This window comes from Pristiophorus japonicus, chromosome 3 (genome assembly GCF_044704955.1).
Source record: "Pristiophorus japonicus isolate sPriJap1 chromosome 3, sPriJap1.hap1, whole genome shotgun sequence".
NCBI classification, from domain to species: domain Eukaryota; kingdom Metazoa; phylum Chordata; class Chondrichthyes; family Pristiophoridae; genus Pristiophorus; species Pristiophorus japonicus.
Window position 1 is genome coordinate 319,051,540 of NC_091979.1, and position 26,327 is coordinate 319,077,866.

At 44.5% G+C, this 26,327-nt stretch overlaps 1 protein-coding gene across 5 annotated transcripts; it reads left to right on the forward strand.

Annotated features, from left to right (window-relative positions):
• Window positions 1-646: 646 nt before the first annotated feature.
• LOC139260375 (interferon-induced protein with tetratricopeptide repeats 5-like) lies at window positions 647-26,069 on the forward strand. 5 transcript variants are annotated; one of them, XM_070876929.1, is made up of 4 exons: window positions 647-782; window positions 1,833-1,977; window positions 22,290-23,695; window positions 25,993-26,069. In XM_070876929.1, exons 3-4 carry the CDS (start codon window positions 22,360-22,362, stop codon window positions 26,052-26,054), a joined length of 1,398 nt encoding a protein of 465 aa, XP_070733030.1. In that variant the 5' UTR covers window positions 647-782; window positions 1,833-1,977; window positions 22,290-22,359; the 3' UTR covers window positions 26,055-26,069. The 5 variants fall into 5 exon arrangements, with proteins under 5 accessions (XP_070733030.1, XP_070733029.1, XP_070733026.1 ...); XM_070876928.1 differs by lacking the exon at window positions 1,833-1,977 and adding an exon at window positions 7,399-7,605; XM_070876925.1 differs by lacking the exon at window positions 1,833-1,977.
• Window positions 26,070-26,327: the final 258 nt, after the last annotated feature.

Genomic DNA, 26,327 nt, shown 5'->3' on the forward strand with positions numbered 1-26,327 from the left:
GCAAGGAGCCTAATGCCTGTTAAAGGCAGCCATCAGGTACACCTGAACAATATCCACTCAATATGGCATTGGCGGTATCTCAGGCACACTTGGGGTATAGGAGACACAGTGGGAAATTGATGCTGTCTGTCCCCATTATTTACTTGAAAAAATGGTCGCTGTATGGTCTAATTTCTACTTCACTCACTGCTACAAGTAAATTGGTGTCTGTACACCTGGGGAACAGTTCATGGAAATTATCTCATCGCTCCCCTATCCCAAAAGCACGATCTGTATTCCAGCCATTGTTGCGATGCAGCAGAATATAATATCAATAGAGCAGCCAATATACACAGAGTAAATTCTAATCAACACATGAATAATGAAATAATCCGTGAGGGATTGGGGTCGGCTGTGGGGCGGGGGGGGAGGGGGGGGGCTTTTGTTTTGATTTCTGAAAAACAAAAGCAATATACTGCAAATGCTAGAATTCTGAAATAAAAACAGAACATGCTGGACCCACTCAGCAGGTCAGGCAGCTTCTGCAGAGAGAGAAACAGAGTTAATGTTTCAGCTCGATAACCTTTCATCAGAACATATTTTCTGCAGATGATAAGGTATCGGTTGTTTTCAACTTCCCGTCTCAAGAATAATTCTTCAAAATCATCTGACTCTAAAAGGGTGTGGATGATATATAAATATCTTGGAAGAGCTGAACACACTTAGTTCTGTTTTTACAGCTGATCAGACAACAGAAGTAAAATTAAACAAGAAGCAGGCCGATTCATTCCGACCATCATGAGGTAAGAGTGAATTTCATGTGTAAATAACGTATATAGTTAAGATGTCAGCTGTGGTACAGCGGTAACACGCTTGCCTTTGAGTCAGTGGCTTATGTCCCACTCCAGAGACATGAGCGCGAAATCCAGGCTGACATTCCAGTGCAGTACAGAGGGAGTGCACACTATCGGAGGTGCCGTCTTTTGGATGAGACATTAAATGGAGGCCCCGTCTGCCCCCTCAAGTAGATGTAAAGGATCCCCTGGCATTATTGCGAAGAAGAGCAGGGGAGTTTTTCCTTGTGTCCTTGCCAATATTTGTCTTGTGTGTCAAATCTTGGTTAGACCACACTTGAAGTACTGTGCAATGTTCTGGTATACCTATTATAAAAAGGATATAGAGGCACTGCAGTGGGTGCAAAAATGATTCACAAGGATGATACCAGAACTGAGAGAGTATACCTATCAAGAAAGGCTGAAAAGGCTGTGACTCTTTTGCCTAGAATAAAGACGGCTGAGGGCGTGAGCTGACCAAGGTCTTTAAGATCATTGAAGCGTTTGATAAGGTAGATGTAGAGAAGCTGTTTCTGCTTGTGGGGGAGACCAAAACTAGGAACGATAAGTATAATAGTTACTAATAAATCCAAATAGGAATTCAGGAGAAATGTCTTCATCCAAAGAGAGGTAGGAATGTGGAACTCTCGACCACAAGGAGTAGTTGAGCCGAATAGCACAGATACAGTTAAGGGATAGCTAGATATACATATGAGTCAGAACGTAATAGAAGGATTTACTGATAGGGTTGGATGAAGAAGGGTGAGACGAGGATCGTGTGGAGACCAATTGGGCTGAATGGCGTGCTTCTGTGCTGTAGACGCTACGTAATTCTCTGTAAACCTTAATCGACATCGCTAAAACACAATGGAATGAATTTAGCTGTACTAATAACAGCAAAGCTGTCAGTGCTTGCCATTATTGCAATGTAAATTTCACAGCAACTTCTGGCATCTGCACATGCGCAGTTTTTAGTGGAAATCCGGAATTTGCTGTCTGTGATACCCTGCTTCTCCACAGGGTGTGCTGTTGCAGTCTTCGCCGATGGAACCTGCACAGAAATCATAGTTAAGGCATGAACTTAAACTAATTACCCACTATTAACACACTAAAGACCAATGAAAACTTGAGCCTTCTTCAAACAGGAGTAACTGAGTTTTTAACGGTATGATAATTCATAATTACTTTTGAACAACCTCTCTGGTCCTGAAAAAATAATTTTATAAGTGTGGAATCTCATTCCCTCAGAAGAAAATTCATGTTGCAGACTTTTAAAGATATAAAAATTCAAATAATGTTATTATTATAGTTTATGTGTTTTGCTCTTTTATGTCTCTCTTTTAATCTCATGTGTATGTCCCAATCTTTATTTTGTTTCCTGTACAATGATTTAAATGTAATTTATATTTCCTGTTATTTACTTCCTGCTTTGCCACCTGTGCGGTTTCTTCAATCTGAGTGGTTGAACAGCTTCCCTGCTGCTTGGTCTGCTCACAGACATCACACATCCCCTGCAGGGAGCATCGAATTCAAACAGACGCTGGAAGACTGGAAATCTGCGTTGACAAGCCCACCAAAAGTCTGTGGGCAACTGTACGTGAGGTCAACGGCAAAAGTCGTTCCTTCGTCATTCACAACAAAATCCGAGCAATTATCCGGCCATTATCAAATTGCTGTTTGTGGGAGCTTGCTGTGCACAAATTGGTGCCAGCATTTCCTGCATTGCAAGAGCGACTAAACTTCAAAAGTACTTCAGTGACTTTGAAGCGTTTTGGAATGTCCTGAGTCTGTGAGGGGTGCTACACAAATGCAGCAACTGACACATGTCCTGAGTCCCCAAAGCTGTTCTGCCAGCTACAAGGCTTCAGTCAGGAGTGTGATAGAACACTCTCCACTTGCCTGGATGAGTACAGTTTCAGCAACACTCAATAAGCTCAGCACCATCCAGGATAAAGCGACCCGCGTGACCGGCACCTCATCCACCACCTAAACCATCCACAAGTTGCACTGCAGCAAATCACCACAGCTTCTTTAATAGCATCTACCAAACCTGCGACCTTTACCATCTAGAAGTACAAGGGCAGCAGGTGCATGGTAACACCATCACCTCCAACTTCCCCTGCAAGTCACATACCATCCCGACTTGGAAATATGTCACTGTTCCTTCATCGTTGCTGCGTCAAAATCCTGAAACTCCTTCCCTAACAGCACTGTGCGATACCTTCACCTACGGACTGCAGTGGTTCAAGAAGGAGGCCCATCGTCACCTTCTCAAGAGCAATTAGGGAAGAGCAATAAATGCTCTCCTTGCCAGTCACACCCATACCCCGTGACTGAATAATTTTAAAAATGTATTTCTTTCCAGAAACAATAGTATTTTTTATATTACACTAATTAAACCAGTTTTGTAAAGTCCCTTGCTCAACCTGGGTCTGGCATTTTTTGTCTTAGTTATTAGCAATGTAACAAGTCAGAATGTAACTGTTTTTATCTCATAATACTCCTGTGAAGTGCCTTGGATGTTTCACTACGTGAAAGAGGCTATATAAATACAATAGTTGTTGTTGTTGTGGACAGTAACACTGACAGCCCCGGTTTGCCCGTGATTCAGTGCAGAGGAGGGAGAACGCCCGGGCACAAGGCCGCTCGCTCTGGAAGTAGCGTGAACACCTGCGGTGTGTCACCACCAGGTGGCGTGTGAAGTGGGCAGGGGGTGAGGTCAGACAGAACATGGAGAGACTGGGGGAGGGGCCAGTGAATGCAGCAAGGCGACAAGAGGCAAGAAAGCCTCGAAAGCTGTTTGGAGAGGAGACGAGTTCAAGAGGGAAACTCAAGAGAGCCACCTGGAGACGACAAGAGCCCCGAGAGCAGCCTGGAGAAGGACAGCAGCTGAGAAGGCGAGAGACTCACAGCGAGACCAAAGAACATAAGAACATAAGAATTAGGAACAGGAGAAGGCCATCAAGCCCCTCGAGCCTGCTCCACCATTCAAAAAGATCATGGCTGATCTGGCCGTGGACTCAGCTCCACTTACCCGCCCGCTCCCCGTAACCCTTAATTACCTTATTGGTTAAAAATCTATCTATCTGTGATTTAAATACATTCAATGAGCTAGCCTCAACTGCTTCCTTGGGCAGAGAATTACACAGATTCACAACCCTTTGGGAGAAGAAATTCCTTCTCAACTCGGTTTTAAATTGGCTCCCCCGTATTTTGAGGCTGTGCCCCCTAGTTCTAGTCTCCGGACTAGTGGAAATAACCTCTCTGCCTCTATCTTGTCTATCCCTTTCATTATTTTAAATGTTTCTATAAGATCACCCCTCATCCATCTGAACTCCAACGAGTAAAGACCCAGTCTACTCAATCTATCATCATAAGGTAACCCCCTCACCTCCGGAATCAGCCGAGTGAATCGTCTCTGTACCCCCTCGAAGGCTAGTATATCCTTCCTTAAGTAAGGTGACCAAAACTGCATGCAGTACTCCAGGTGCGGCCTCACCAATACCCTGTACATTTGCAGCAGGACCTCCCTGCTTTTGTACTCCATCCCTCTCGCAATGAAGGCCAACATTCCATTCGCCTTCCTGATTACCTGCTGCACCTGCAAACTAACTTTTTGGGATTCATGCACAAGGACCCCCAGGTCCCTCTGCACCGCAGCATGTTGTAATTCAAATAATATTCCCTTTTCCTGTTTTTTTTTCCCAAGGTGGATGACCTCACATTTTCCGGCATTGTATTCCATCTGCCAAACCTTAGCCTATTCGCTTAACCTATCCAAATCTCTTTGCAGCCTCTCTGTGTCTTCTACACAACCCGCTTTCCCACTAATCTTTGTGTCATCTGCAAATTTTGTTATACTACAACCTGTCCCCTCTTCCAGGTCATCTATGTATATTGTAAACAGTTGTGGTCCCAGCACCGATCCCTGTGGCACACCACTAACCACCAATTTCCAACCCGAAAAGGACCCATTTATCCCGATTCTCTGCTTTCTGTTAGCCAGCCAATTCTCGATCCATGCTAATACATTTCCTCTGACTCCGCGTACCTTTATCTTCTGCAGTAATCTTTTGTGTGACACCTTATCGAATGCCTTTTGGAAATCTAAATACACCACATCCATCGGTACACCTCTATCCACCATGCTCGTTATATCCTCAAAGAATTCCATTAAGTTAGTTAAACATGATTTCCCCTTCATGAATCCATGTTGCGTCTGCTTGATTGCACTATTCCTATCTAGATGTCCCGCTATTTCTTCCTTAATGATAGCTTCAAGCATTTTCCCCACTACAGATGTTAAACTAACCGGCCTACAGTTACCTGCCTTTTGTCTGCCCCCTTTTTTAAACAGAGGCGTTACATTAGCTGCTTTCCAATCCGCTGGTACCTCCCAGAGTCCAGAGAATTTTGGTCGATTATAACTAATGCATCTGCTATTACTTCCACCATCTCTTTTAATACCCTGGGATGCATTTCATCAGGACCAGGGGACTTGTCTACCTTGAGTCCCATTAGCCTGTCCAGCACTACCTCCCTAGTGATAGTGATTGTCTCAAGTTCCTCCCTTCCCACATTCCCGTGACCAGCAATTTTTGGCATGGTTTTTGTGTCTTCCACTGTGAAGACCGAAGCAAAATAATTGTTTAAGGTCTCAGCCATTTCCACATTTCCCATTATTAAATCCCCCTTCTCATCTTCTAAGGGACCAACATTCACTTTTACGAGGAGATCGTTTATTATTCCTGTCTCATTATACAGGACCAGTTCTAAGATAGCTTGCTCCCTTGTAGGTTCTGTAACATACTGTTCTAAAAAACAATCCCGTATGCATTCTATGAATTCCTTCTCAAGGCAACCCCGTGCGATTTGATTTGACCAATCGATATGTAGGTTAAAATCCCCCATGATTACTGCCGTTTCTTTTTCACATGCCTCTATTATTCCCTTGATTATTGTCCGCCCCACCGTGAAGTTATTATCTGGGGGCCTATAAACTATGCCCACCAGTGACATTTTCCCCTTACTATCTCTAATCTCCACCCACAATGATTCAACATTTTGTTCATTAGAGCCAATATCGTTTCTCACAACTGCCCTGATATCATCCTTTATTGACAGAGCTACCCCACCTCCTTTCCCTTCTTGTCTATCCTTCCGAATAGTCAGATACCCCTGTATGTTTAATTCCCAGTCTTGGCCACCCTGCAACCACATTTCTGTAATGGCCACCAAATCATACCCATTTGGAATGATTTGTGGCGTCAACTCATTTACTTTATTTCGAATGCTGCGTGCATTTAGGTAGAGTGTTTTAATACTAGTTTTTAAACCATGATTTTTAGTTTTGATCCCTCCTGCAGCCCCTTTATATTCATACATATTGTCCCTTCCTATCACCTTGTGGTTTACACTTACCCCAATGCTACTCTTCTCTGTTGCCTCCTGCCTTTTGCATTCTTCCTTGGGGTCCTGTTCATCTGAGCTCTCACCTATTCTAACTAGCTCAGAGCCCTCTTCTGGGTTCCGAATACTCCTCGCGTTGAGGCACCGAGCTTTCAGGCTTGCCTTTTTATTACATTTTGACCCTTTGGAATTTTGCTACATTGGCCCTTTTTGTTTTTTGCCTTGGGTTTCTCTGCCCTCCACTTTTACTCATCTCCTTTCTGTCTTTTGCTTCTGTCTCCATTTTGTTTCCCTCTGTCTCCCTGCATTGGTTCCCATCCCTCTGCCATATTAGTTTAACTCCTCCCCAACAGCACGAGCAAACACTCCCCCTAGGACATTGGTTCTGGTCCTGCCCAGGTGCAGACTGTCCGGTTTGTACTGGTCCCACCTCCCCCAGAACCGGTTCCAAAGCCCCAGTAATTTGAATCCCTCCCTGCTGCACCACTGCTCAAGCCACATATTCATCTGCGCTATCCTGCGATTCCTACTCTGACTAGCACGTGGCACTGGTCGCAATCCAGAAATTACTACTTTTGAGGTTCTACTTTTTAATTTAGCTCCTAACTCCATAAATTCGTCTCGTAGGACCTCATCCCTTGTTTTACCTATATCGTTGGCACCAATGTGCACCAGGACAACCGGCTGTTCACCCTCCCTTTTCAGAATGTCCTACACCCGCTCCGAGACATCCTTGACCCTTGCACCAGGGAAGCAACATACCATCCTGAGCCCAATCGCCCTGCAATCCTCATTGGCAATAAAGCACGATATTGCCAGCCTATTCCCCCATTCCCTCTCACTTTTACTCTCATTATTTCCCACATATTCTCCAACAGCAGCTCTGATGGGAAAGGGAAGGGAGTGAAATGCAGGGGAAAGGAGGGGTAACAGGTGTAATGTAATGTCTTCATGGGTTCTTGGCTTAAGAATTCATAGCAACACTTTGCTGTTAAGAACTAGTTGGTTTATTAACAAACGACACATTACCACAAATACAAAAGCAAAATACTGCAGATGCTGGAATCTGAAATAGAAAGAGAGAATGCCAGAAATCTCAGCGGGTCAGGCAGCGTGTGTGACAGAGTTCTGACAAAGGGTCACAGAACCGAAACGTTAACTTTGTTTCTCTCCACAGATGCTGCCTGACTTCCTGAGATTTCCAGCATTTTCTGTTTTTATTACTAAACATTACCAGTTCATCCACTAGGCTCAGAACTGCACAACTCATTGTGGATGACCCAGAGCCAACTGACTGGGGTTTTATTGAATCCTGTGAACATCACGTGACTGGCTCAGCCACTCACAGTGCAACAGCTCTACAAACCTGTGAGCATACACACAGGTACATACATTACAACAAGGAATAAAGGGTAATGAAGGGGAGAGGTAATGGGAAGGGTTGAGGGAGCTAAGATGGGAAATCGATTTCAATATAGGAGAGAGCGAAGTGTGAGGTGAAATGTGGTTTGCAAAGTGCCCGGGGTGTTTGTCGAATCCCCTGAGTATTTCCCAAACCGACCTAACCCTAATTTCAATGTTTAGGGAATTGTGGTCCTGCTCCCCACATTCTCTAACATTTAAAGCTGTAACTTTTGGCACAGCTCTGATCATGTTGTTTCCTGACATGCGCAGAGTTATCTCCTGAACAGGACAGTTACAGCCAGGCTGTGGAGACAAACGATGTAAACTGGGGTTTGCTGACTGCAACTTGCTTTAGTATAAAGATACTCGAACTGTCAACAGTCTCGCTGGAATGCTTTAACCTGCACTGACTGCCTGTAGCCCTGGAAGGTCATTGAAGGTTGGCATGCAGGTACAGCAGGCGGCTAAGAAAGCAAATGGCATGTTGGCCTTCATAGCGAGGGGATTTGAGTACAGGGGCAGGGAGGTGTTACTACAGTTGTACAGGGCCTTGGTGAGGCCACACCTGGAGTATTGTGTACAGTTTTGGTCTCCTAAATTGAGGAAGGACATTCTTGCTATTGAGGGAGTTCAGCGAAGGTTCACCAGACTGATTCCCGGGATGGCAGCACTGACATATCAAGAAAGACTGGACCAACTGGGCTTGTATACACTGGAGTTCAGAAGAATGAGAGGGGACCTCATAGAAACGTTTAAAATTCTGACGGGTTTAGACAGGTTCGATGCAGGAAGAATGTTCCCAATGTTGGGGAAGTCCAGAACCAGGGGTCACAGTCTAAGGATAAGGGGAAAGCCATTTAGAACCGAGATGAGGAGAAACTTCTTCACCCAGAGAGTGGTGAACCTGTGGAATTCTCTACCACAGAAAGTTGTTGAGGCCAATTCACTAAATATATTCAAAAAGGAGTTAGATGTAGTCCTTACGACTAGGAGGATCAAGGGGTATGGCGAGAAAGCAGGAATGGGGTACTGAAGTTGCATGTTCAGCCATGAACTCATTGAATGATGGTGCAGGCTCGAAGGGCCGAATGGCCGACTCCTGCACCTATTTTCTATGTTTCTATGTTTCTAACTCTGAGACACCAAATGCTGGCTTGCGGCCAAAACTGAATTTGCACATTTACTCAACAGGCCGATATTTAATCAGCACGTTGCTCAAACTATACAACATGCAGATAGCTGGCAATTCAGATGAACCTGTTTAGGTAAAGGAAGAAATAATGAATTGCATTTACATAGTACCTTACACAATCTTAGGACGTCCCAAAGCATTTCACACCCAATTAAGTACTTTTGAAGTGTGGTCACCGCTGTAATGAAGGAAATGCGGCAGCAATTTGGTGCACAGCAAGGTCCCACAAATAGCAACATGATAGTGACCAGAGTGTAGTTTTTGAAATTATATAATGAACTCCGTACTGTGAGCCAGTGACTAGGTGTTACCTGGTCAGTCTTTAATGGCTTCCAGAAGTGAAGATACAAAGGTGAAGTTCAGTTCATACACCAGGCCCAGCACCAGTGTACTTATGACCTTAGGACCTCTGACAGTAGTGGCCCCTGGTGGTGGGCAGACCTTATGTACATACATTACATCATTCCCCCTGCCAGTTCTTGGCACAAGTCCATATTACAAGCTCAGATGGTCCGGAGCACTTCGCTCCCTAGTTGACCGTCTCAGTACAATCCCAGTGCTTTCCGAGTCTCTCACGACTTGGAGCTGGGTGTTGACCACAGTGGGTTCTTCTGATGGCTGGACATGAGTTGGTTGGTCGTCTAAGCTCGAGGTGTCTTCTTCCAACTGTTCCGGTTCGTCAGTGTGTCTTTGCTTGATTTGATCAATGTGTTTCCTGCACATCTGCCCATTCCTGAGCTTAACAATAAACACTTGATTACCCTCCTTATCCGTAACATTGTCCAGGAGCCACTTGGGCCCTTGACCATGGTTAAGTACATACACTGGGTCATTTACAGATAGGTCACGTGACACTGCGGTGTGGTTGTGATACCACTCCTTGCGTTGACGTTGGGTTTCGACATGATCGATAAGGTCAGGATAGACTAGAGAGAGCCTGGTTTTGAGGCCTCTCTTCATCAATAGTTCTGCAGGTGGGCCCCCGGTGAGTGTGTGTGGCCTTGACCTGTAACTGAGCAGTATGCGTGATAGGCGTGTCTGCAAGGAACCATGAGTTACATGTTTCAGGCTCTGCTTGATGGTTTGAACTGCCCACTCCATTTGGCCATTGGACGCGGGTTTGAACGAGGCTGACCTCACGTGTTTTATGCCGTTGCGTTTCATGAACTCTTGAAACTCCAGGCTCGTGAAACACAGTCCGTTGTCGCTGACAACGATGTCTGGCAGACCATGTGTGGCAAACATGACTCTCAGGTTCTCAATGGTGGCAGTGGAAGTGCTGGATGACATGATCACACATTCTATCCATTTGGAGTATTCATCCACCATCACAAAAAACATTTTACTGAGGAAGGGGCCCGCAAAGTCAATGTGGATTCTAGACCACGGTTTGGATGGCCATGACCACAGACTGAGCGGAGTTTCCTTTGGGGCATTGCTTAACTGCATGCAAGAGCTGCACTGATGCATGCATGACTCTGAGTCCAAGTCAGTGCCACGCCACCAAACATGGGACCTGCCGATGACCTTCATCACGACAATACCGGGATGCATACTATGTAACTCCCGCACAAATCTCGCCCTGCCTTTCTTGGGCATTACAACACGATTACCCCACAGTAATAGTCAGATTGGATGGACAGCTCACCTTTGCGATGGCTGCACAGTTTGGTTTCATCACCCATTTCCTTGGGGATGGTCGACCAGTCCCTGTTGAGAACACAATGGTTTACAACTGATAGGGTCAGATCCTGGCTGGTCTCAGTCTTGTTGAGCAGTGACAGCCGACCCTTCACTCTCAAAGGCATCCATGACCATGAGTAGCTCTGCGGGCATTGGCGTTTCCATCTCCGGTGTGGGCAACAGTAACTGGCTCAATGCATCAGCGCAGTTGTCGGTGCCTGGTCTATGACGAATGACATAATCATCGACAGATAATGTCAGCGCCCACCTCTGGATGTGGGACGACGCGTTGGTATTGATACCTTTATGTTCTGAGAACAACGATATAAGCGGCTTGTGATTGGTTTCCAGCTCGAAGTGAAGCCCAAATAGGTACTGGTGCATTTTTTTTACCCCATAAACACATGGTAAAGCATCTTTCTCTATCATGCCGTAAGCTTTTTCCGCCTTGGACAGGCTTCGAGACGCGTATGCAACTGGTTGTAGCTTGCCTGACTCGTTGGCTTGCTGGAGTACGCAGCCGACCCCATAGGACAATGCATCACAGGTCGAAACTAGACGCATGCATGGGTCATACAGTACCAGTAGCTTGTGGGAACACAACAGATTTTCTAGCCTTCTCAAAGGCACTGTCTTGAAGTTCATCCCACACCCAGTCATCTTCTTTCCTGAGCAGCTTCTGCAAAGGCTCTAATACTGTGCTCAATTTGGGTAAGAAGTTACCGAAGTAGTTGAGAAGATGCAGGAACAAACACAGCTCCATCACATTCTGTGGCCTGGGCGCATTTTGATGGCCTCTGTTTTCGCGTCTGTAGGCCTGATTCCGTCTGTGGCAATCTTTCGTCCAAGGAATTCGACCTCTGGTGGCAAAAACACGAAGACAGAATATTATCTGAATGGTGGCAGATTAGGAAAAGGGGAGGTGCAACGAGACCTGGGTGTCATGGTACATAAGTTATTGAAAGTTCGCATGCAGGTACAGCAGACGGTGAAGAAGGCAAATGGTACGTTGGCCTTCATAGCTCGGGGATTTAAGTACAGGAGCAGGGAGGTCTTACTGCAGTTGTACAGGGCCTTAGTGAGGCCTCCCCTGGAATATTGTGTTCAGTTTTGGTCTACTAATCTGAGGAAGGACTTTCTTGCTATTGAGGGAGTGCAGCGAAGGTTCACCAGACTGATTCTGGGGATGGCAGGACTGACATATGAGGACAGACTGGATCAACTGGGCCTGTATTCACTGGAGTTTAGAAGGATGAGAGGGGATCTCATAGAAACATATAAAATTCTGACGCGACTGGACAGGTTAGATGCAGGAGGAATGTTCCTGATGTTGGGGAAGTCCAGAACCAAGGGACATAGTCTAAGGATAAGGGGTAAGCCATTTAGGACTGAGATGAGGAGAAACTTCTTCACTCAGAGAGTTGTTAACCTGTGGAATTCCCAACTGCAGAGAGTTGTTGATGCCAGTTATATTCAAGAGGGAATTAGATGTAGCCCTTACAGCTAAAGGGATCAAGGGGTATGGAGAGAAAACAGGAAAGGGGTACTGAGGTGAATGATCAGCCATGATCTTATTGAATGGTGATGCAGGCTCGAAGGGCCGAATGGCCTACTCCTGCACCTATTTTCTAAGTTTCTATGTTTCTATGAAAACGCACTTTGAACATTTCAGCCTGTGTCTCACTTTGTCCAGACAATGCAAAACCTCTTCCAGATTGTGCAGGTGCTCAGCAGTGTCACAACCTGTGACTAGGATGTTGTCTTGGAATACCACGCTCCTGGGGATGGATTTCAATAGGCTCTCCATGTTTCTCTGAAATATGGCTGCCACTGAATGAATGCCAAAAGAGCAACTGTTGTAAATAAACAGTCCTTTGTGTATGTTGATGCACGTAAATTTCTTTAATGATTCAACCAGTTCCTGTGTTATGTAGGCCGACGTTCGATCCAATTTGGTGAACGATTTTCCCCGGCTAGCGTTGCAAACAGGTCATCAGCTTTCGGTAGCAGGTACTGATCTTGTTTCAAAACTGGGTTGATCGTGACCTTGTTGGCTCCACAAATCCTGACCGTGCCGTCGCTCTTTAACACCAGCACAATGCGACTGGCCCATTCATTAAATTCGACCGGTGAAATGACCCCCTTGCATTGTAGTCCAATTCGAGCTCGACCTTTTCTCTCATCGTGTGCGGGACTGCCCTGGCTTTGTGATGGATGGGCCTTGTATCTGGGCCTAGGTGAATCTGCATCTTGGCTCCTTGAAGCTGCCAATTCCCGGTTCAAACAGTGAGGGAAATTTTCTCAGCACTTGAGCACACAAATCATCATCCACTGATGACAAAGCTTTGATATCGTACCATTTCCATTTTATTTTATCGAGCCAACTCCTGCCGGATAACAATGGGCCGTTGCCCGGGATAACCCATAACGGTAGATTGTGAACCGTTTCCTCGTACGACACTCTTATTGCTGCACTACCGATCACTAGTGTGAGCTCTTTGGTGTAGGTACGCAACTTCGTATTTATCGGACTCAGCTTGGGTCTCTCTGCCTTGGTCTCCCACAGCTTTTCGAAAGTCCTCTGGCTCATTATCGATTGACTCGCACCCGTGTCTAATTCCATGGATACCGGCACGCCGTTTAATGTTACCTCCATCATTATCGGTTGGCTCTTTGTTCGGAACGCACGTACGTTATACACTTCCTCCTCGGAGCTCTCAAATACCTTGAGCTGCATCGCCAGATCCACGCTGAATTGATCATCATCCACGTGGTGCGTCACAGCTCGCTTGCTCCACTGCGGACACATCCGCTGAAGATGACCCGTCTTCACACACCCTCTGCATACATACTGCCTGAAACGGCACTGATGGGGGCGATGAATGCCCCCGCAACGCCAACACGTTGAGCTCGGATTGGCGCCCGATAGCGAACTTTGAGTGGCTCCCGTTCTCGCATACACAGTCGAGCAGGCCCTCGATGGCGAATTTTGAGTGGCTTCCGTTCTCGCATACACAGTCGAGCAGGCCCTCGATGGTGAGCTTTGAGCGGCTCCCGGTCTCGCAGACACAGTCGAGTAGGCCCTCCATGGTGAGCTTTGAGCGGCTCCTGGTCTTGCAGACACAGTCGAGTAGGCCCTGCCATGTTCAGCTCTGCCGGCCGTCGATACAATTTTGTACACAGTACTTGCCGTGGAGTTCCTGTTTTGTCACGATATCTGCTTCGTGCTTTTCTGTGTGGACAGGCAAGCCTGAGCGATGGCGATGACCTTGCTGAGGTCCGGTGTCTCCGCAGCCAGCAGCTTATTTAAGATCATCTCGCGGTTGACCCTGATCATGAAAAAGTAACATAGCATGTCTTCCAACGCAGACCCAAATTTACAAGGCCTTGCAAGACATCTCAGGTTGGCAACAAATGCCGCTGTATCCTGGCCTTCTGGACGAATGTGCGTATAGAAGCGATATCTGGATATGAGGATTCCTTCCGTGGGTTTAAGATGTTCCCGAACTAGAGCACACAGTTCTTTATAAACCTTTTCTGTGGGAAGAATGGATGAGAGCAGATTCTCGTAGGGCCACAGACGGTGAGAAGAACTGCCCTGCGCTTCTCTGCATCCCTGTCTTTGTTTAGATCGTTTGCCACGAAATACTGGTCAAGACGATCCGTGAAATCGCCCCAATCCTCTCCCACTGTTGGAATCTCTCGAGAATTCCAACAGTATTCGATCGTGCTGTGCTCGCCATACTTTTGTTTGGGTTTGTATTTGCCTCGTCGCCAGTTGTGGTGTATGAAATGACACAATGAACTCCATACTGTGAGCCAGTGACTAGGTGTAACCTGATCAGTCTTTAATGGCTTCCAGAAGTGAAGATACAAAGATGAAGTTCAGGTTATATACCAGACCCAGCACGAGTGTACCTTTGACCCTCGGACCAGATGACAGTGCCCCCTGGTGGTGGGCAGACCTTATGTGCATACATTACACAGATAATCTGTTTTCTTGCGATGTTAACTGAGGGATAAATATTGGTCAGGAGATCGGCGTGAGCTCCTCTGCTCTTCTTCGAAATGAGTTCTAAAACCGAATGTATTTGGTTAGAATTGAGGAACAATGGAGGAGCGATTACCCTAAACTATAAACCACCAAATAGCAGGAAGGTGGTAAAGGAGCAAATTTTCAGGCAAATTGCAGAAAGGTGCAAGAACTATAGAGTAGTGATAATGGGGGACTTCCATTATCCTAATATAGAGTGCAAAAATAACACTGTAATGGGCAAAGAGGAATTCCTGAAAAGAGTATGAGTGAAATGTTGCTTTGTTTCCAGCCCAATGAAGAAAAAAGAAGTCCTGGTTCTAATTCTGGAGAATAAAGTTGGACAAATGGAGCATGTTTCAGTGGAGGAGTATTTAGAGACCAGTGATCACAATATCATTAGGTACAATTATAAAAGGGGTGCAGAAACAGGAAGACCTGGGTGTGTACGTACATCAGTGTTTGAAGGTGGTAGGACATGATGAGAAAGCTGTTAAAAAGGCATACAGGATGCTTGGCTTTCTAAAAAGAGGCAGAGATTACAAAGTCAAATCCTAAACCTTTCTAAAACACTGATAAATCTCCAGCTGGAGTATTGTGGCCAATTTTGGGCACCACACATTAGAATGGATGTCAAGGTCTGAGAGAGAGTGTAGATGAGATTTACTGGAATGGTACTAGGGATGAAAGAGTTCAGTTACAAGGAGAGACTAGAGAAACTGGGGGTGTTCTCCTTAGAGCAAAGAAGGTTAAGAGGAGATTTGATAGAGGTGTTCAAAATCATGAACAGTTCTGATAGCGTAAATAGGGAGAAATATTTTCCAGTGGCAGAAGGTTCAGTAACCAGAGGACACAGATTTAAGGGAATTGGCAAAGGAATCAGAGGCGACATGAGAAGATTTTTTTTTAAACGATGAGTTGTGACCTGGAATGCACACCTCTGACAGTACAGCACTGAAGTATCAGCTTAGATTTGGTGCTCAAGTCTCAGGAGTGGGACTTAAACCGACAGCTATCTGACTCAGAAACGACAGAGCTAGCACTGAGTCATGGCTGACACAGGCACTAGTTCAATGGAATGAGTTAGCACGAATGTTTCCCAGAAAGAATCACTCGACACTCTGGGTCGGTTCCAACATCAAAACAGCCTTTATTACGCTGGCGGGGAGAAAGCCTCTGGGTTACACCAGGCACTACTCTCCGCTGAACAAAGAAATTCATCGATACTTATACATTTAACAACACTTGGTTACAATTACTCAACCCATCTTGGCTGGACACAATCCAATCACAACGATTATAGATTCTCTTGGGCCAAAGGAATTGACCCCGAAGCATCAAGGGGCTACATGTCTTTGCTAAGAATTTCTCATGGTCTCGTGATGTGATCAGGCCCACCCTTATCTCTACTGTCCTTGGGTTCTGCCTGAGCTTATCTTTCTTATCTTAATCCAATTACAGAGTTCCATTCTGTCCCATTGGGCAGTGACATCTGGTCTGGGCTTCGGAATGTGCTGATTTGGACTTAATTGTGTGCGCCTGTGTGAGAAACACAGTTGTATCAGTTACCTAGGAATGTGGTCAAATCAGCCAGTTGAGTTCCCCTGATGCTTTGCAAAATCTCTGGCAGCCATTTTATATCTAACAGCCATTTTATACACACGTACATACATATGCCCTTCAGGTGCCTTTGCCTTTGGAAGCGCCCGACAACAATTGCCCCCTTTCGGTAAGGGAATAGTCCTAGTCCCCTTTAACCGACAACATTGGTTATAATTTATTACCCCATTTATATCTTTGCGTACCACCCGGTACTCCCTGCCTTAACATGCTGGCCAGTCACGTGGTTTCAGGAGTTCCGGTTGCTTATATCAAATTGATATTGTTCAAATTCTCCTGTCCCTCTGCTGGACAGATCTCCCTATGTACTTGAACCCTGGTCTGATTCTCCTACGTCGTGCATAATGCCTGCAGGTCCGACAGACCATAACACCCCATGTCAGTGCTTTGACCAGCTGTATCCCTACCAGTATGTGTGATATTATTCAAATCCACGGGTGGATGTTTACGTTCATCCCCCAGTCCCAGACCCTCCTCCGCCAACTCTGGTTTTGTAACTCTTGGTCAGTATTCTTCTCCAGTGTCTTTGTCTGTAGTTGGTGGTAGAGTCTGACAGACTGGCCTACTCTGAGTCTTAGCTCCCTTAGTACCTCAGCTAAATTTGGGATAGGGGCCTGCTCTGGCTCATCATAATCCTGCAGGTGATCGTGGATTTGATTGGTGGAGTTAATGATTTCGGTGCCCTGGCGTCTAACCTGGATAATGCGGGCTTGTCCTATTGTGACGGGTCGTAGGGGTGTGAAGCAAAAGTTTGGTTGCGGGATCTGGCATTGTAAGTCATTGTACTGGTATGAACATACCGTGGCAGAGACACAGTATCTCCCTTTGCCCCTGTAACCTGCTCTGGCAAAATGAGTGGGGGCAGGTACTATTTCTAATACACATCCATTGGTTCATTTAAATCCACACTCGTCTCGTTCTCCTTGTCCCACCGGGTGAGGGCACACCGTAATGTCAACCGTCTGCTTGCATTCCGTCAGGAAGATCCCATAGAGTGTGTTGTCTCTGCAGATAGCAGAGGTTGCGGTCAGATAGTAATGGAGGGAGGTGTTTTCCCGTATGATCCCGATATTCTCCAGTTGATAAAGGGGAAACGGTCATGAGTCTTGTGTGACTATTCCCACTCCGGCAGCTTTACCCATTGGGCAGTTTGGGATCACTGGGAATACTCTGGTTAGTCCCTTCAGAGTGCAATTATCCAGTGTCCCCTTCAGTTTGGCCAACTGAGCCAGATGTGGGCTGTCAATCCAGTCTGGCACTTCCCCCCTTTGGATCTGATCAAGGTTGTGTTGTATCTGTTAGCTTGATCTTCCTGATTCTGCTCTGCCCATTCTAATAGTCCTTTCATCACCCCTTTAAATTGTTCCACCTTTTCGTTTGGCCCTTGTATATCCAGTGAGTTTACGATGGAGGTTCCGATGTTAAAACCGGTAGCAGCATCATTAACTATTTCTCTCTTAGTCCTATGAAGTGGCTCCTGTCCTCGGAATCTACTGGCACCCATGGCATCAACAGCCTGCTGCATTACAACTTTACTCAGCACACCATACATATTTCTTGCCTGTTCTGTACAATATTCCGCCATTCGTATGCCTGAGATATTGATCAGAACAGGCACAATTTCATACTTAACATTATGCATTAAAATAAGTTCTGTCCTTGCTCCAGTCCTTGGCTGCTGGGATGCATATTCCGTCAGTTAAATTAAACAAAGCCCCATTGTTCATGTAGTGGTGTCTTTCCTGCGTGTGCTGTATCTCTCGTAGTCCGTCTGTATTACCCAGTGCTTGCGTGGGCCTTAAGGTTCCCAGTATCATGAGTCTCCAGAGTTGAAGTAGCCACTGCAGTCCCATCTGGGTGAGCGTTATATCTGCAAATTTTAAACAGATAGCCTGGTCGTCACCAGGTGTTAGGTTATGGTCTACTCATCTTTTATCCATGCATGTAGAGGTCACTCGACTCCGCACTCGTTATCCCAGTCTGGTTTACTGTTAGGTTGGGTTTGTGGTCTACACTTACCCACCGTGGGGTACATTGGCCCTATCGCCATAGGTGCTGGTGCTATGGCTGTGCACTGCACTATCCGTCTGGACCCATTTAAAAAAAAAAATCTCTTCCAGCTTATTTTAGCTTTAACTCCTGAATTTGTTTTGTTTGAGTATCTATTTATTTTATCTGTATCAGGTGAGTATTATTACATAGGCTAGTTCTGTTTTATTTTTTATTCTGACTATCCCACCATTTCCTCTGTCTGTCAGGTGAGTCTTCTTTATTTTATTAGGAAATCCAAATTAATGAGGTCCAGTGTAAAACAGTTGTCAATGGAAAGGGTTAACTCCTTTACAGGTTTGTAAGAAGGCCTGATGTCATTACGTAATCATCCAAAAACATTTTTTTCAAGTCTTTGTGCCTTCAATACTTGCTGAGAAATTAGCAATCTGTTAAAACAGAAGAAATAATTAGTAAAGCCGTCATAATAAAAATCTTCTCATCGGGAAAGACGGCATTTTAGATTAAACTCCAATTTTTTCTAAACTCCTAATTCAAATACTTGCCAAAGATTTTTTTTAATTGATTTAAAACGAGACCACACATTTTTAATAGCCATTTTGTTTACTGAAATCCAATTTTCACACAAGCTGTATACATTCCAACATTTTGGTTTTTTTTATGGTCCCGTTCACTGGGCAAATCTTGTGTTTTATTTCTCTCTCGGCACAAAATCTAAACTTCCGTGCCAGTTCCATTTTCCATAAGAATTTTAAAATTCAGTAAGATTTTCTAATTCCCAGCTTTTTCTTTCTGTGCTGAGTTCACATAGCTTAGCTCTTTTCTCCTTGTTATTTTCAAAACCCTCCTGCTTGTTTAGACTGTTCAGGACTTTTCTTGATAAACAACGTCCATTTTGGAAATCTTTTCAAACTGCAGTGAAACGTTCTCGTAATTTAAAATCATTATCAATGGAGAATGTCTTTTACCTCTTCAAATTCTTTTTTTTCCTTTTCCCAATTAAATCAATATCTGTTTCACAGCCAATATCAACTAGTATTTAATAAGTTACATCTTTTTCCATTTAAATCTCCTTTCTTCAAATTAGGTTTTGTATTTTACACGGAGGGCTTGTGTCTCCGTAAATTTGTTAATTTAAAATCATAAGACAATCGAAAACACTTTTTTCCAAATTTGTTCAATTTGTTTGCTTTTAAGGTTGCGTCTTTATCTTTTTCGTCCTTTCCATTATCTCAAATGTTCAAGTTTCAAGGTCCTTTGCTCTAAACTGCTAAAGCCTGTTGTTTTAACATTTTAATTTTCCCAAAGTCCCTTTTACACTTTCGCAGATAGCTCACCACTTGCCCAGGAGTTTGACCTGATCCCTGAGGTATTTCTAGATTGTTCCCAAACCCTTTAGTTTTATTTCTTTTTTTAAAAGAGATCAGATTTAACTTTTTATTTTAAATGTATCGCATTTTGTTGTGCCTTTTCTTAACCAGTGGTACTTGAAACCTTCACAACAAAATTAACTCTTCACTGTTCCCATCCTAATTTCTGCTCCCCTTTTGTAGAATTTGTATTTATTGTTGAATTACAAAATGTCAAATATGGTAATACTGTTTTTTTTAATATGTGCCGAACTTCTGTTTTAGAAGCTGATCAAAAACTTTAATCTTTTGCTCTGTAACTTCAATTTTGTGATACTGTATCTCATAAATTACATCTTTTTTAAGCTTCAGCTTCTGACACAGTATGTGTACTTTTATTAAAAAGGCTTCCAAACCCAAGATTTTCCAATACAACCAAAATGTTTATCAAGGAGAATCACCTGAAATATCTCAAAATCCCAATTCAAATATTGTACTGCCAATCTTTTATTTAAAAATCTCTTTACTGAGCTAGAAGCTTTCGTGTCAAGGTTTTACACAAAGGAAAATGGGGGCGTACTTCCCCAGCCCACAGCCTGGAGAGACCCACACAGGCTTTAAAAAAAAGGAATTACAGCTTCCCTTTTCCGTTCTTTATCTCATTCCTAGACTAAATTTATTGTCTTTCAACCCAATGTAATCAATGATTGCATGTTTTCTTTTGACAAGTAAGTGAGCGTGTCAAATCTTTTTGTAAACCAATGGGACCATGTATTTTTTATCTTTTGCTCAACAACCCTATCCTTTGTGCATTTCCTAGCTCCATAACATATCATCTGAATAAATCCACACCTGCGTTTCTAACTTAAAATGTAATTCAATTCTAGGTTCACACTTTCTTAAAACTTCCCACATACTGGACAACACTGCAAAGGGTGAAAAAAAACTTTCACTCTGTCTGAAAAAGTGGGTGGAGCTAAAACAAACAGACAGCTCGACCACTTTCCTAAACAGGCTTTCAGACACATGAAACATTCATTAATTCCCACCTCAAATATTTCGCAGTCAAAAATAACACAAACACTCTCATTCAAAGACAGACATTCACAAAAGCCTCTCTTTATTCAACAAAGCTTATTGTTTGGCCAGTTCTATTTTTGGATCCATACATCATTTAAGATAGTCACTATCAGGTTTTTTTATGGCATTATGTAATTACGCAAGTTATAATTAATACATGATTGATTTACTTTCTCTGTTAATTTTACGTGGGCTCAACGAATCAGAACCCAGGCCTTTTCAATTACTTTCTTTTGTTTCTCCGTCAGGTGGCGGGTAAGGGACCTTTCTGGCCCCCACTCGAGTTTTGTTGGTTTACTGACCATGTCTGGGTAGGACTAGAACTGTTAGGAATCTACTCTGAGGTCCGCTTTCAGCTAACGCGACTTGTAGTAGGCCGTCTCTTGGCTTACTGCCGGGTCACAAGTCAGTGATAATTTTTTACAGCAGGCTTATAATACAATCCTTAAATACTTTAAGCAATTCCTGACAGCGCTCTACGTCTCCTTAACGAAATACCTTGCACCATTTTGCCTATTGGTCCGATCCTGTTCACAGACTTGATTTTCGTTGGTCGCTGTGCACCACCTGGTCCCCGGGGTATATTTCAAATTACACTACTGGGCCCAGGAGGCCCAGGAGATGTCGCTCGGTATCACGATCCCACGGTCTAAGTGTGTTCCCTATGCCTATTTAATCCTGGCCGTCACGTGGGAACAAGTCCTCTTAATTCGGGCTCAGGCTAGGCGTTTGAGGTATTAGACCGTCTCCTCGTGTCGATCAACCGATGTCCACCTTCAGCACCCTTTCTTATTTTTGTTTTAATCTATACTCACCCGGTTCTTCCAAGCGTGTCCAGCGACTTCCGAATCCTGTTTGTGACACCACTGTTAGCGCAAATATTTCCCAGGAAGAATCACTCGACACTCTGGGTCGGTTCCAACATCAAAACAGCCTTTATTACGCTGGCAGGGAGAAAGCCTCTGGGTTACAGCAGGCACTGCTCTCTGCTGAACAAAGACATTCATCGATACTTATACGTTTTACAATACTAGGTTACAATTACTCAACCCATCTTGGCTGGACACAATCCAATCACAACGATTATAGATTACATGACAGGTTTCTTTTAGGCCAATGGAATTGACCCCTAAGCATCAAGGGGCTACATGTTTTTGCTAAGAATTTCTCATGGTCTCGTGATGTGGTCAGGCACACACGTACATACATCTGCCCTGCAGGTGCCTTTGCCTTTGGAAGCGCCCGACAACAGAATGAGTATAGTTTCCCCAATGATTCATCTGGTTAAAGCAGTGAGTAGCTCAGCCATGTAAGCAGAAAGATCCCAGGATCCGATTCTGGATCCCTGCTGGATGCAAGTTCCCCAGTATCAGCGGCTTGAGCCTTTGATGCTCTTGTGCCTATTTTCAGGGAGGCTGCGAGCCTGGTTGGTGGGGAGGGGCAATGGGGATTGTGGTGTTAAGGTGCACCGTGACGGTATGGGACAGGCTCCATGGTCCAGCTGGTCTTTTCCTGTCTGTTGTTTTTGTTGTTTGTGTGGTTCAGCTTCTGGTTGTTATTTGAGCTGTCAGCTTTTTTAGCGCTGTTTAATAACTTTCCTGAGTTCCTCGGTTGGCCAGTGTGTAATCATTTCCCCATCACCATTCCTATCTGAATGTGTGACAAAACTAATAAATATTTAAACATATTTCTTACAGTGACACTGAAAGGGACGCCCTGAAAGTGAAATTACTTCAGCTACAATGTCACTTCACGTGGAATCTGCAGATGGAAAATGTTGAGTGGGATGATTTGCAGGAACGACTAAACTATATAATAGAGTCTGATATTGTGAAATATCAAGCTATGACTTACAATCTACTTGCTTTTGTAAACTGTACGAGAGGCAACTGTGAGAAGTCGGTCAATAATTTATGGAAAGCTGAAGAAATTCTGAGGAAAAATCACAAATTTGAAATAGAAAAATGGAGCATCATCACCTATGGAAACTCTGCCTGGGTATATTATCATGTGGGAGAACTGGCAGAGGCCCAGTCCTACCTCGACGAGCTGGAGAGGATCTGTCAACAATTTACTGATGGCTCTCAGTATACAGCACTGATACCTGAAGTATACGGGGAGAAGGGTTGGTCACTGTTGAAATGTGGCAGGAAATATTATGAAGAGGCAAATGAATGTATTGAGAAGGCTCTGGAGGGGGATCCTGATGACATTGAATGGAACGCAGCTTATGCAACTGTTGTGTTTCGACTTAAAGAAACCTTTGAAGACCCACAGCGTCCTGAACACTGCAAGGTAGTGAAGCAGTTACGCCGCGCATTAGCACTGAACCCAAATGACTCGTTTGTCAAGATCATGTTGGCTCTGAGACTACAGGATTTCAATCAACCAGACGAATGTTACAGATTACTTGAAGAAGTGCTGCTGGAGTCTCCTGATGATCCATATATAACTCAATATGCAGCCAAAGCTTTAAGAAAACAAGGATCTGTTGAATATTCCTTACAGCTATTGAAAAAGGCACTGAAGGTTAAATCCTCTTCTGCACTTCTTCACCATGAGATCGGCTTATGTTACAAAGCTCAGCTGAAACCTCACCGGAAATACTTTGCTCGTGCAGACAGCAGAAAATTGATTGAACTTTGCAAGTACCATTTCCAAAAAGCGTATGAACAGAAACCCTCGCTTACTTTTGCAATACTTCATTTGGCGGAACTCCACGCAATATGTGGAGAATATTTCAAAGCCGATGATATCTACACCAACCTGCTTAGAAATAAAGATTACAGCCCTTTGAATAAACAATTAATACATTGGGACTATGGATTGTACCAGCTGTATAAGAAAGGATCCCAGCTGAATGCCATTCATCATTTCAAGGAATGCTTAAAACTCAAAGTTAACACCAACAAGAATGAGGAATGCCGCGCAAAATTGAAACGTATTGCTGAAGATCGAATGAGTAAAGATTCAAGAGACAGTGTAGCTTTTGGTATATTGGGACTAATACACCAGATTGATGGCAAGAAATCAGAAGCCATTGAATACTTTGAGAATGCCCTGGAGTGTGATCGTGACAATGAAGAATTTCAAAGTGCTCTATGTAAGCTGCGTCAGGTTACATAGGGCAATGTAGGGGAGAGATTATAGAGAACATGGTTGGAATGTGGGAGGAAATGGATTGCAATGTAGGGGAGAGGGAAGTGTGGGGTCAAATCTGGTTTGCAGAGCGCTCAGGGTTTGTTGAATCCCCTGAGTATTTTCCAAACCTATCTAACCTTAATTTCAATGTTTAGGGAGTTGAGATTCTGCTCTCCACATTCTCTAACATTTAAATGTATAACTTTTGGCAGACAGCTCTGACCGTGTTGTTTCCTGACATGTACAGAGCTCTCGCCAAAACAGGCCAGTTACAGCCAGGCCGTCGACAAGCAATTTATACTGGGTTCTGTTGACTGTAACTTGATTCAGTTTAAAGGCACTCAAAGTGTCAACAGTCTGGCTGGAATGCTTTAACCTGCACTGACTGCCTGTAGCCCTGGAACTCCGAGACACCAAATGCTAGCTTGGGGCCAAAACTGAATTTGCACATTTACTCAACAGTCAAATGTTTAATCAGCAAACTGTTCAAACTATACAACATGCAAATAGTTGGCGATTCAGATTAACCTGATTCGGTAAAGAAACAAATAACGGTCTGGAATTTGCCGTCATTTCACCTTTGACACTGACCGTAACTTCAGGATCGAGCGCGTGTGCAACCTAACCTTGCAATCCCACAGTTGTGGTCAGTCATTGACTGCCTCGATACTGGCTGTGCTATGGAACCCCCACTGCCTCCCAACCCTTCTCCACAGCCGGCAATCAGTGTAAGCTGTCAAATTATGGAAACTGATGAAAACTTTGGCCCTTCCATGGTAATACCACTGTTAAATACTCCATTAAAGGTTAGGTCCTTTTGGATTAGGTGTAATTGGGGTTTTAACAATATATTGACTGCTGAACAAAGGCTATGGCCCTGAAATACTCATTTTAAGTTTCTGGAGTGTCAAATGTATCTACTTTAATAAAAATTGACATTTTTAAGAAATATTAAAAACAACTGATTTTGTAAAAATATCCATCTTTATTTCAGGATTTCCTTTTCCCCATGTCAGGGCTCCAATCTTTGTTTTGTTCTCTCTAACATTTTCAAAACATTAGAATCAAAAGGCCTGAACTTGGTCAAAGCCAAGGCCCGGCCAAGTGCCGCCCAAAGCACTGCCGATGGCCGCCGAGAGACCGGGCGGTACTTTGCCGGGAAGAGCCCTCAAAAAGAGATGGCAGTCCCGCCCGGCAGCAAAATGACAGCTTGTACCATCACTCTGGGCGGCAGCAGGCGGGAGCTCTCAATCTCAGCAGCAGATGCTATCCTCGCCCAAGTGCCGCCGAGGATTGAGTTGGGTCCAGGGAGGGGGGAAACACTGATAAATAAAAATAATCACAAAAAAAAAATACGCCCGTAGCACCTTCAGGGGACCCCATTCAGTTAAAACACTGAAAGAAAGAAAATTAAAACATGTTCACGAACCGTTTTTTTGCAGGTCTTCGTACTTACCATCAGGGTTAGACCTGCCTCCACGGAACGGTCCTTCGCCCTGTTGCTGCTGACTCCCACCCTCAGCAATATGGCAGCTTAGCGAGCGGGAGGTTACTTACGCGACTTGGCCGCCAGTGGCTGCCAGCAGGCGGTTCCCAGCGGTATTCCCCTCCCGCCGGCATCAGACCAAGAGGGATCTGTCACCTGAGGGGAGAGCGGAGAATAAAATCGGCAACAGTCGGTGGCACTGGGCGGTAAGGCCACCAATTTTGGGGCCAAAGGAACTTACCCATCTCCTGGTTCACTGTCTGTGACAATTCTGTGTTTACATTGGCTGCTTAGACAGCTTGTTGAGCTCACAGCAGCTCTCCGCTGGGAATCCCCATTAACTTCCGTTATTTCAATGACGCCTCGGAAAAGCTGAAATGGTCCCCACAGAGATCACAAGCTTTTTGTGCGAAGATTACTTTGGGACCAGCAGCAAACGCCTTTGCTTCGCCACTGACCGCAAACTACAAGCCATTGAGTTGTATTGATACAGTACATTTCACAATCTCCGCACATCCTGAGTGGGTGGACCAGGCCTCGGTTTAAAGTCTATTCCAAAAGTGCAGTGCAGAACTCCCTTAGTACTACACTGACGTGTCAGCCTAGATTTTGTGCTCAAGTCAGTGGAGTTGGATTTGAACCCATAACATTCTGACAAAGTCTGTATTTTGACATTTTATTCAATGTGTTGTACCCCTCAGTGTGTATTGGTATTACTATTCTGTGTGTGCTATTAAAAGTGTGCCTTTTACTTTCTTTTAAACACAATAAAGCCATACCTGCTTCCTACCTTGAAACCGACTGTTTGTCCAAGTCTGTCCCAGTCCTTTCATAATTCCAGAGTCCAGAACCAAGGATGTGGGAGCGATTCGAAACCGCTCATATAAGGTCAGAAGGGGAAGCTGATCCCCTGAAAACCACCCCTCACACTGCTGACTTTGCTCGAGGGACAATTTCACCAGCCTCAGATGTTCCCCGGCCTCCAAACTGCACAGCAACCATCAGCTGCACAGAGGAAAACACTGAAACAAGGAATCTCCTCTGGGAACAGTCTCTCGGCACGGCACAAACAAACAGGTAACTCTATTCCACCTTGTTTTCACATCAT

What these genes read in the sequence shown, in the direction of transcription:
- LOC139260375 (XM_070876925.1), top strand. An exon ending in AGAATTTCAAAGTGCTCTAT is followed by an intron (nt 23,696 to 25,992) that starts GTAAGCTGCGTC and finishes AACACAATAAAG; the next exon opens with CCATACCTGCTTCCTACCTT.